At 44.5% G+C, this 12147-nt stretch overlaps 1 protein-coding gene across 14 annotated transcripts in view; it reads left to right on the top strand.

The window, feature by feature from the left end:
* The window catches only part of LOC104144206 (OX-2 membrane glycoprotein), a 66501-nt gene that overhangs the window by 6049 nt on the left and 48305 nt on the right, over nucleotides 1–12147 (top strand). For 8 of the 14 annotated variants that reach the window (XR_011134748.1, XR_011134749.1, XR_011134757.1 and 5 more), the window contains one exon: nucleotides 1224–1340. Coding sequence is in view for 10 of the 14 variants with exons in the window: in XM_068908871.1 (XP_068764972.1) it covers nucleotides 1224–1340 (117 nt within the window). In the remaining 4 variants the exon portion in view is untranslated. Of the gene's footprint in view, nucleotides 1–1223; nucleotides 1341–7237; nucleotides 9772–12147 lie in introns of those variants that run through there. The other 6 variants (XR_011134756.1, XM_068908900.1, XM_068908905.1 and 3 more) reach the window with 1 other exon arrangement.

Here is a 12147-nt window from a genome sequence, read left to right on the forward strand (position 1 = left end):
CTAAACTCCTTGCAGTGCCAATTTATTTCTTCTTCCAACATTCTGCTGCGCTGTAATGATATGAGCCCAGCTCTACGGATAAGAAAGAAAAACTTTGTAAGCTTAAGTACCAGCCTGAGTTCACTCAGGAACATTATGTTATAGCCTGATTTAAAATTCAGATGTCCCCAAGTCCAGAGCCTTCAAGACCATTTTTCCGCTTTGCGGAAATTAGGAAGACAGGAGAAGCAGTTTGAGACTGTGGATTAAATCCCTTAGTGAGTGCTAAGTGAAAAGTGATCGTTCTAGGAGAAATAGCAAAGAAAAAGATCTGACTTTTGAAATTTCTTATCAAAAATTTTCAAGCAAATTAGTTCCTAATTCTTAGTGATGATAATTGAAAAATCATAATAAATCTTTTTATCTATTTCAAATGCAGTGTTCTTTTGTTTGGTTTTGTTTGAAAAGGAAATGGGTATCTGAAAGCATCTGAAACTGAGATTGCTGTTATTCACTGCCAGGAAAATGAAAAATCAGTGAAGAGCCCACTGTTTTAGCAATCTAGCATTTCAGAGACACAGACATTCAAATGAAAAGTTGAACCTTGCTATGCTAAAAGTCATCCTAATTTCAGCTTGATACAAATAAATTTTAGTTCAGTAAGTTTTCCCACTGACGTCAAGTGAGCTTTGAACTGAGCCTTCATATTCTTATTTTGATTAATGACAATCAAATGAAGTGGCTAATGCCTGACCCGAGAGGATCATTTGCCCTGGAATGTTGGTTAGAGCTACTTGCAGGCTTCAAAACCATGGGCGTACTTTCTTTTTTGAAAGTTAATTTAGTCTTTGCAACAGTGATAGAAATGTTTAACGGTAGAAGAAGTATCTATTATTTTGCAAACAAGAACTTGGATTCTGGGGGAACAAATACAGTCTTCAGGAAGCGTTAAGACTTATATGAAGTTCTGCTTATGTACATGTGCCAACTGTCACATCAGGGATGGGAAGTGACAGTTTTCTTTGCTGTGGATGAACTCAAGCACATCACTTTTTGACAACGCGTTTTCTGGAAAGTGGTAGGCAAGCATGTTTGTCTTTGAAGATAAACACACTCTCTCTTTTGAGCAATTAAAACTTTCACAAAATCTCAGTTAGGAGCCATTGCCATTAATCAGACATTCTCTTGACTTTTTTTTGCTCATTTTTCCTATATAAATCATCTTTGTTTCTTGTTCTTCACAGAAGAGTCATTCTCATTCCTTGGGCTGGTGATTACTCTGGGGGTTTTACTTGTCATCTTCATTCTGATCGTGATTGCAGTGTTGTGGAGGAAGAGGATATGCAAGAGGGGTCAAAGGGGTGAGTCACCTATTGCATGGAAACATGACAGTTTGCACAGCTTGCAAGGTCTTGCAAGGTGTCATCTACACAGAAAAGTGACACTTCACTGAGAGATCGTTAAGGGCTATGACACTGTCATATTGGACAAGTAAGCTTCCTAATAATGTGACTAAAATTATTAGAGGTTGCCTCAGTACCGTGTAATTTTAGGAGCTGTTTTCCTGCTCTTACTGCCAAGGGGCAATACGTGACTACAGATTAGGAGAGGAGATTACAAATTACAAGCTGCAACGCTGCTAGGCCAGGCCAGGCTGCGTAGCTTTAGATGAGGCTGAGGTTGTTAATGGACCTGCTGGTATGACCCCTTGCTAATTAGCAGTTCCCCAGGCAATGCGTGCACGTGGTTCCAGCAATGGCATGTAACAGGACCATCCCCAGTGGGCAGTGTGTGGTTAGCTTTACAGCTAACTCTTCACCCTATACAGTCCACTGCGTTAGCAGGCTTTGGACCCTTGAGCCGTCTCATACATCCTTGTGCCGTGTTGTGCGAGACAGTTTCTTGCTGCGAAGACACCGCTGAGAGGCACAGCAGCAGAGCCTGCACATTATTTTGGATATTTTGAACAGAACCCCCTTCCCACACAAGCAAAAACGTACATAAGTCTGAGGTACACAGCATTACCGTGGGGGCCCAGAAGAGACCTGCAGTCAAGTGCTGAGCAGTGGGCTCGCTCTGAGCTCATTGGCTCTGGGGCCAAAAACAGTCTTTGACTTTAGTTTCAGTAGTGCAGATGTAGCCAGAGTCTGCTGAAGTGAGAGAAACCATGTCTTTATGAGTGCAGACAGATTCTCTTCAAAAATTTTGAGTGTGGGCTGAATTAAAGTGAGGGGCAACATATTCGGGATATTTGTTTTCCATACAGTCTGTTCTCTCTTTTCCTACCTGTTAAGTAAGGAGGTATTGCTAGAGATGTTATTTCAAAATTGTCTCCCAAGTCCTTCTTGTGGTGGGCCTGGAGGTTTACACCTTGAAGAATGTAACTGGCAGTGGCCAATGGTCACGTTTGCTGTGATTTTAAGAAATGGCGTACTGCTGCTCCCAGGAACGGCTGAGAGGATGGGCTGCTAGGACACAGGTCACAGCATTTTATAAAGTCTAGACATTGGGTTGGTAGTCTAGTGCCTGCCAGGGCATGTGTGGGTAGGGGTAATGTCTGGGTGCTGCTTAGATACTTCAGGTTAATAGGGCTGGATCCCCTGTCCTGGTCTGTGGAGGGTGTGAAAGCCAGTTCAGCCAGACAAGATTACTCAAAGCCTGGAAATAAGTGAGTGTGCTTGTTTGGTTTCAGGTGCCAAACCTAGATCAAAGAAAAATAGGATGAAAATTACACAATATTTTGGGTATTCTGGTTTTCTACTCCCGGAATCAAAACCGAAAACCTTCATTTTGTTCCATGTGAAATGTTCCTTTTTGAAAAGTAATCCTTTGAGCACACTTGTAAGGAAAGCATAAGAAATAGTAAAGCATGATGTGTTTAAACTCAAAGGGCTGTGCCCCTGCTTTCTTAACTACTAGCTTAGAGGTTAGAGAGCTCCCCATGTCTGCAGGGAAGTGGGCTCTCACATCCTGCTGCTCGGGGAGCATCTGGCTCCCCAGCCTCATGCATGTCCTGGTGCGTCGCAGCGTCAAAATTTTATGTAAATAAGCGTTCACTGGAGCAGAGAGGGTAAGTCAGGTAAGCAGTGTTTAACAGTGGATGTAAGTTTGTTGCTTGAGAGCTTATCGACAGAAGCGGATTTTTAGGGACTTCAGTTGTCAGTGCTCCTTCCTACTTACAGTGAGTTGTGATTAACTGTGGTGCCAGGGTGTGACTTCGACAGGAGCCTTTGAAGGCTTTTTGCCTCTGTGTGTTTTTTTTTTTTTAAGTAAGCTTAAGTTTACTTTAAAAAGTGGTTTTAAGTTTAGCTTGTGTCAGTCTTGTTCTATGTCTTTTCAGTTGCTCTTCAATGTTTACTTTTGAAAAATGTAATGCGCTGACTCTGATTCCTTTCGCATAAAGGCAACATTACTTTATCCAAAGTAATTTTGACCAGCTGGTCCCCTTGCTTTATAAGCTGGCCAACATAGGTAAACATGTATAGTCTGTCTTCCTAGTGTACATCCGTTTCCCTGAAAGCCTCATCGGTTAGCCTGTTGTAAAACTCTAACCCTGGTGCAGTTTGATTACCCTATCACTACCTGATTTTTCTGGTCGCTCTTTTTTACCCATTGCTAAAAGTTACGTACTCTTTGTCTTGTATATGATTCCACTGTAACCTTCCCAGCCAAATCCTTAGTACGCAAAGGATAGCTGTGGAGCTACGGTAAGTTTTAACACTATGTTTAGAACGTCTTACCGCGCTAGAGCTAGTGCATTTTAACGAGGATATCCCGTACTCCTCTTTATCTTGCCTCTAAGCAATGCACATTAGACCCAGGCCTGGTTTTGCGGTGACTTGGTTTTTGCCTGATCATCTTTGAAATTTGTCTATGGTCTTTCAAGCATTGGTTACAGCAGAGGAAACCGAGAGAGCGTAGCATTTGGTGGGAAGCCCTTCTCCAGGCTTGTCCTGTAGTATCCTCATATATTCTGTTGGAATGAGGAACAGAGCCCACGTACATATTTCTGGACATAGGTCTTACAACAACACAAAAGAGAGCTAACAGCACTGACTGAGGGATGGCAATTACTCTCTGGGGCTGTTTTCTGGAATTTCAGTGCTTCTTTTCATTCTGCACTAGATTGAAAGTGACGCCTTTCCAGTTTTGTCAGCATGTCTGGTTTTTCTAGCCTGAAACAGTGCCTTTTTATCTGGGCGGCTGGGTTACCCTTCTCTGTCACAGATTCTGCTGTACTGCTGCTGCTGCTCAGAGGAGGGTGGGTTTTTTGGTTTCTTTTGTCTGTTGTTGCTTCACCCTCCCCATGGCAGACATTTGGGAATCGGGTGAGGAGCTGGAGCTCAAAACTGTTTTCCCATACCTCCGGCATTTGCCTTATGTTCCAGGTAACAGAGCGTACATGTATTTTGCTTCTCTCCAAAACCATATTGAGCGAAGCATTTTCACAAAGCTGGCGAAACATGGTTTATCTGGAAACAAACTGAGCAGTCTTTGTGGCAAGAGCTGACACAAAAGCATCAAAAACTTGAATCTTCATCCTCTGCCACGCACAGAGGCACACCTAGCCATGCCTATCACTTGAGTAAGTGCAATGAGCAGACTGCTAGCACCTGCACGTGTCTACCAGTGTAATTTCCCCTGTGCCAGAGGATTTTTCTGTGGTGCTCTTTTTTGGTAGAAAGTGGCACCTTTTCCTAAATGGTTCAGCTAATAAAGCTGAACTGAAGTCTGCACCAATGTAAAGCAATCTGGTTGACAACTCCTGCAAGCCTGTTAGTCTGAATAAACTCCTGTGTCTCCTCTGTTGCACACATGTCTCAATCTAGACACTCTCCACAAGCACCAGCTGTTTCTTCAAGACCTGCAAGAAACTCATATTTCCACCCAGGCAGCTAAGAAGCTTTAGAGTCAGTGCAAAGTGTTTTCTAGAGGCTTGTAGTGGTCTGTGAGAAAGGTTTATTTCAGAACGGATGTCTATACCAATATTATATTTTTAGCATGGTTGTGTAAATAAGAAGAACTGGTCTTTCTTGGGTGGCCTCCGTACGTTTTGCCATGTGCAAGGTTTGAAAAATAGAGCAAATTCCGGTTGTCCAGGAGTGCTTGCAACTTACACAAGCTCTCCGTTGCTTTGTTTTTGTTTACACTAAAGATGAGAGCTATTTCTGGAGGAGCCATTTTACCACTATTCCCTAGTGCTTATTCAGTTTGGTCAAGGCTGAGACAAGATTGTTGATAAGTTTCATCTGAAAAAATTATCTCAGTTCTTTTTTTATCTGTTTGACTTTGCTTGTTTCTTCAGTGGATTTACTTTGATACGCAGCTATGTTTTTCTTGATAGCGAGGGACCTCACAGTTGTGAGCAACGCAGTCACAAGTCAGTGTTAAGAGACTTTTCAAAATCATTTTTGCCAAGAGCAACAGCCGAATATCAGCCTTCCAGGTGATGAACTCAGTGCAGACCTGTGTCGTGAGCTGACTGGGTGACACCCTCTCTGCTCCCAGAGCAGTGGGGCGCAGGCAGCGTTGCTGCAGCTGGGGAGTCCCCTTTTCAAAGCACCGTGGTTTCCTCTCGCATGGGGCTTTAGCATGAGTGGAGGTTATATTTGTCCTGTTTTGAAATAGGATTTGAAATAACAAAAATATACTGAAAGTTGTTTTGCTGACAGCAAGCAGCCTCGTTCCTTTCCCCTTCTTACCCGCCCCTCCGCCAAAGAAAAAAAAAGAAAAAAAACCCGCAGAAAACAACCAACCCAGCCAAAAAGCCCTACACAGACTTTCAAAAAAAAAAAAAAAGAAGGCTGTACAAAGTTTTTGGCAGAGGGGCAATTCTGATGCCAGCTTGCCTGCAGACGTGGACATTTCCCAGCGCAAGCACCACACAGGGTGCTGGCGGGGTTTGATGGCGTGCTGGCTGCAGACAGCTCCCATTCCCCAGCAAGGCCCCTCGGCCTTTGCAAGCAGAAAATGCAGATGTGCCCCCTGCTCCCAGCTGTGCTCATTAACGAGCAGCTAATTGATGGCACGTGGGTGGGCTCCCTGTCCAGCCCAGGTGGGCAGTGGGGGGGGTCAAAGACCCGGTACTGCTGGTGACCCTGCTTAGTCCGGGGAAGCTGGTCAGGGAAGTTGCAGGTAGCTTTTTGGTTTTCCACTGCCCCAAAAGGGACCTGGCCCTGCGTGTTCGGGGCTGTTTGCACAGTAGTGCTGTTTTTGCCTGGAGGAGGAAATAAAGCCTGTTTGCCCTGATGAGATAGGGGTACTGACACAGGAAAACTTTCAGAGTTTGTCCTGCTTATCTAAAGGAGAGATGAGTAACCAGATATTGCGAGAAACAAAATCCCTCTTCTGTTTTTGCAAATGCGGGGGATTTTGCTATGTGTAATTAATGCAATTTCTATCCCGTGCATCATGTCTGTGCACTGATTTCACTATGAAATGATTTTCTGGGCCTTCTTTCTTCTTTTCTTTCAAACAATAGCGCTTTGTGTGCAGCCAGAAAATGGCTGGCAGCTGAAATGTTTTCATGCTCTTATGTTTACATTAGTTGCCTTTTTTTAAAAAAAAAAAAAGTTTTTTTGTTTCCACGGTTGTACTATAGTTACTGTAGGTTTTCCTCTGGCAATCAGAAACTCAAATTTACGTGTCAGTTGGTATTCGTGTAATATATATTTTTATTTGTTAATACCTTTTTCAACAATGTACTTCTCTCCGCACTGGTAGCGGTAAAGTTACCAGAGGGTAACATCTTTTGGCAGCTACAGCGAAGGATATGATTGTCAGCTGGCTCCTGAGGCACAATGGTTTGTAAAGCAAAGCCGTACCATACCCTCCGCTAGTAGCGAGTGCCGTTGCATGGCGTGTTTGCTAGCTGGGTCATTGTCACCAAAGAGAAAATGCCATTGCACAGTACTGTACGCATGATACTTTCAGAATTGTCATTTTCAGGCTTTTTCAGAAATATGCTCTCGGGGGCTTTCTCTCCCTTTAAGAGAAATGAGGGAGAATCGGATAAGGCATTGGCTCTAGTGAACTCAAGAAGCAAGGGGGAAATGGAGGTCGAAGCCTGTTTTAGGGGGATGCATGACTCCACGTGCAGCAGGGAAGTCCTACGGTTGTTGTTCCCCACAGTACAGTTTTGTGGCAGTTCCTCCCCGCTTTCCCCATGGTGTATCACCCCGCGCTGTTCAGCAAGACTGGAGGAGGCAACACAACGACCATGATTCATCCTTTTTTCCTGTTTTTCTTTGTTTTCTAGGGTTCTAGAGGATTCCCATTCACCCACCAGATCACTACAGCCTAGCAGCCTGAAGTCGGCCTTAAAAGCAGCGACTTGCATGGCTGGAAAGTAACAACGGTCAAAGGGAATTACATCAGGAACAGAGCACTACCCTATATAGACACCATGCTGATCGCTGAAAGATTAGCGCAATGTTTGTTACCCAATCCAGATACTTAATTATAGCAAGTAGGACCAGGGGGAACGTTTAGTCAACTCCTCTGCTGCTAGGCAAAATCAGCTTGCCCATGCTGTTTTTAGTGTCACTAGTCTGCAAAATGTACTGGTCGTCTTCCAGCTGAATTGTGAAAACCTCCAGGGTTGGAGGCTCTGCAGACTCTCTAGGGATGCTCTTCCAGTGCTTAATAGCCCTCACAGTAAAGACAACTTTTTTTTTGGGGGGGAGGAGGGGATTTTTTTCTATAGCATCAATCTGCAATTTCACTTGCTGCAACTCTACATCCAACGCCCTCGTCATGTCATGTGCTTCTCTGCTCTTCTAGCCAGCTGATCTGATATTTTTCAGGCTGTATCACTTAGCTCTCCCTAGAGCGGCCGGCTGCTACAGGACTCTGATGGCACCAGATTTGCCAGCGGCCCTGCGAAAGAGCAGTAGGGCTCCAGGCAGGTGGCAGTTTAGAAGCAAGAGCAGCCACAGCTATGAAAGTAGTGTTTTAAATAATGGGATTTTTTTGGGCTTTTCTTATAATTCTGTCTGCTCTAAAGCATGTAAGTGAGGAGAAGCAGAAAGCACAGCCCGGTGGAATTGGAAGTACTGGCATCCCCCTTTTGCATTTCCTTTCTGTTTAACAGTGGTTCTCTCCCTGTTTTTCTGTTAACATCACAGCCCACTGCTTGCGTAGCTGCCAAAATGCAGGGACTGAGCTGCTGGGTGGTTCCCGTGGTTGTCGTCGTGCGCACTGTCTAGAGCGGTCTCCCCTGTCCCGATCCTTGCATGTCGTTTGCCTTTGAAAGCAAGCAAGCTGCTCTGCTGGCCAGGAGTAATTATTCCCTACTTTGACTTTGCCATGTGAGATGTTTCACCCGGAGCTACCTATCGTGTGTCACTACTGTGAACTTAATGGTATCAACAGCAAATTTGACAGAGGCCGAGTTTGCTGAAGTGCTGTGTTTTCAGTAGTCAGTAAGGGCACTGTGCTACTGCTGCAAGCTGGGAGGTAACCCCGCTTCTGCCCCCAGGGAGCTTCCCAGCTCCTCTCTGCTTTTTATTCCTGTTTGCGCCTAAATGCCTGCACGTGGCCGCTGGTCTGACCATTTCCAGGTGCGACGGTCCTGCCTGTCCCACCGGCTGTGCCACGCGGCTCGTGAGAGCAGATGGCTGCCGGGCGCTGCATTGCGGCTCGACTTGATTTGCAAGAGGTCAGAGCCTCCGTTTGCCCTGCGCCTCCTGGGGCTTGGAGAGGGCTCAATGCACGCTTGCCAGTGGAAGCGTTGCTAAAAACAAGCCTACCTCTGGGCATACCAACTGCACGGCCCGTTTTACTGGCAGATGGGAGGACCGCGGGGAGTCTTCTGGGAATCTTTGTTCTACTGGTGAGTGCTAATGTCTAAGATGTGTCTCCATCTTCCATTCCAGCCTAATATTTGTCATCCTATTGGGATGGCGACCCGTATCCTCTTGCCTGTTGAATTTGATTAGCCCTTTTTTTTGTGCATCTGTAATATTCTGTTGTATTAAGCATATAATATTTTGGATTGTGCTTTTTATGTCATATATTAATCAAATACACCTACTGTCTATCTAAGCATCAGTGGGAAGATTTAGCAAATAGGAGACTTATGACTAACTGTTTCAGAGTGAATTTTTTTTCCTTAGAAGGTGTACAGTCAGAATATTATCTTCCAGAATGGCAGCCTCTTTAGAGTCTGGCAAAAAAACTGGTTTATATGTCCATGTGTATTATTGAGGGCATGATAGGGGTGATATTTGCTGCTACTATTGAATCAGCAACTTGGCTATTTTGCAGGTGCAATACAATATATTTATATATTTTATTTTTTAAATTGAAGAAATTTGATCAAGCCAAAACATCCTGTCCCATTTTTTTCCTGCTAAAAATAGTTGAAGTGCCAAAAATGTTTCATTCTAAGTTATCCTTTTTTTTTTTTTTTTTTAAAGCTTTGATTTAAACTTTCCTTCCTTTCTGTGCAGAAAGTGGGACTTCAAGGTTTTTGCCTTGGTTTGTTCGGGAGATTTTTTTTTTAGTGTTTTTTCTTTTTTTTTCCCCCAAAGTTTTTTTGAGCAAAGTAAGTTTTGGAATGAATTTTAAAAATATATTTGACCAAAGCAGTTGCAGTGTGCTTCAGATTTGAAAATGATGGGTGGTCAATCAAATTATAATTTTATATATTTTTAGCAATCTGGCATGTCTCGTGTTTGCTGCTTAATTATTCCTTATTTGAAGTTGCATCTTCTGCTGATATATTGACTATCTTGTCTTGTGTATTTGCCTTTGCTGAAAAGAAGCCAAATAAAGCAACTTTGAAAGTCAGGCTGTATGATTCCTTTCGCCTGTAAGTGGCACCCACACCATGTGTGGGCCTTTGTAAATCAAATAGACTTAACCCAAGCAGGTTAGTACCCAAGATGAGACAAGCATCGTGCTTGAGCTGCAAGTGTGTGATCAAATCCCTTGTAAAAGGCAATAAGGCCTGCTGTATTCATAAGGACGTATGACCTTTTGTGGTGAATTGTGAAACCACAGTGATTTTTGTTTGTCAGGGCATCAGCCTATACTTTCCTTCTTAAAAGATGTGATGGCGATAACTTGGTTCTGGTTAAAAAGTCTGCCTAAAGGTCTCAGAGCGGTAGAGTTATGTCCTATGTTTCACAGTATTAGTGAAAGGCAGCAATTTCTTGCTTGTCTGAGCTCCACCAGTAGGTAAAGTAGAATTGGCCATGATTTCCAGAGAATTTGAGGCTGCGACATACACTCCCACTTATAGATTTTTGGAGGAAACAAAAATTCTCCTGCTGCTGATGGTTCATGAGGAACGTCCTGTTGGATGCTGGCCAGAAGTGAGGGTCCCATTGCCCTGTCCTGTTGCCCCCTCCCTTGCCCAGCATGCCGGGAGGGACACGAGGCCCGGTGGCACCGAAATGGTGAGCCTTGCCTTAACAGGGCAAAATGACCACAGAGAAATAAAGTCAACATACGGGGGGACTGCTGGCATGGCAGGGCGAGCTGGAGGCTCTGTGTAAGGAGTTGCTTTTTTGGCTTACGGCCTGCTCCTCAGAGACTGTCAAGATGTTTGCTTCTCTGCTAAAACAATTGACAGCAAATTGTTTAGTTCCTACAGCTGTGTCCTCTCTTTGTGTGCTTTTCTTCCTGGCAGGCTCAAGGCTACTATTACTCTAAATCTTGAATTAGGCTAACATCTGGGGCAGGAAGGTGAGGGCTCGGCTGGAGATAGTGGTTTCCGTGTGCGGCTGTGCCGACGGGAAGAGACAGTCGTCAAAACCCTGGCACGCAGGCCTAGGGTTCCTGGTGGGGAAGGAGGAGTTTGCAGAAGAAGTATCACTTGTGACAGCACAACAAAGATGACTTTCTTGCCTCAGCCGCTTTCGCATTGCTTGGCCACGTGGGTGTCAGCTCCATTGCTCTAGCTGCCTTGAAAAAAGGACAAACACATGCTGGAGCTTTTTTATTGTATCCTATCCTCCTCCTTCACTGATCCATGAACTTTCCTTCTGCACAACCTATTTTCAGTTTCCTAAGCTGAAAAATAGACTTTCTGGATGTCTGTGGGTGCCTCTTGCCAGTCTATCGCCCCGTGTACCTGCCTGCTTGGCTCCTTGGCCACCCGGTGCCCGGCTGGTTCCCTGCTCACTGCAGCAGCGGGCACCAGGAGAGCGTGGCGGCAGCTGTGCTTCTCGTTCTGCAACACAATGAGATGTCAGCGGAGGAAGTGCAGAATAATTTTAGAAGCTAGGAGGATGTAGGGTATTTTTCTGTGTGTTTTTTTTTTTTCCTTAAGATGGTCTGAAGCTACCAACAAATTTGGCACTGGGCAAGAATTTGTGTGTCCATGACTTCTATTAAACACCCAAAGGGGCTTAAAGAGCTTCTAAGTTAAAATAATTAAAACTATGTATTTCTGAGGCCATATGTAGTTAGCAATATTCACTTTTTGCATATGGGTATCACATGCTCTCTCCTCTCAGGGACCACATGCCGTTTTTCATTCTGATGAGGAAGTTTCTCTTTCTATGGTCCTAATCTCAAGACATCCTGCTGTAAACCTCCACTGCCTTCTGTAGCTATATTTCTGTAGGGTCGGCCTCCAAATGGTGTGCTGATCATTTTGTGTGCCAAAAGAAATTCCTTTACAAGTTTTTCCAGCATGTTGGAAAGCTCACCAGCACTAGGGCATAGATGGTTGGCGTGTCTTTTGGCAGTCAGCAGCTTTGATGTGTTGTCTTCAAGAAATCTGACTGGGCAAGGTCTCAAAAAGACTATCTATCCCGCCTTACTAGGAAAACATGAACTATAACATGGGCTACGAGTTTTCCAGTGAGCCCTCGCAAGTTGCTGTAGTCTTTGTGCTGAAGCACAGAAGAAAATTTGCAACTACCCTGTGCCTAGAGAATCAATATCTTCTATGTGGAGTTGGGACCCTTTTGCCCTGCAGTATGGAGGGATGGCTCGAAGGCGATGGAAACAGTGGGCACTCGGCACTGTGGTTCATCGGGAGCCCCCAACGTGCCCCGCCGGTGAGAGGGACAGTTGGCCACCAGGATGGGCAGAATGGAGCAATATGGAGCAGGATTCCAGCCCTGGCATCGTTCATCTGCGTTTCCTTAAGAAAGCTGAGGAGTTAGATTTCCTTACTAATTGCTATTCAGTAAATCCCTTCTGGAGAACAAT

Source organism: Struthio camelus, chromosome 1 (assembly GCF_040807025.1).
Source record: "Struthio camelus isolate bStrCam1 chromosome 1, bStrCam1.hap1, whole genome shotgun sequence".
In the NCBI taxonomy this organism is placed as follows: domain Eukaryota; kingdom Metazoa; phylum Chordata; class Aves; order Struthioniformes; family Struthionidae; genus Struthio; species Struthio camelus.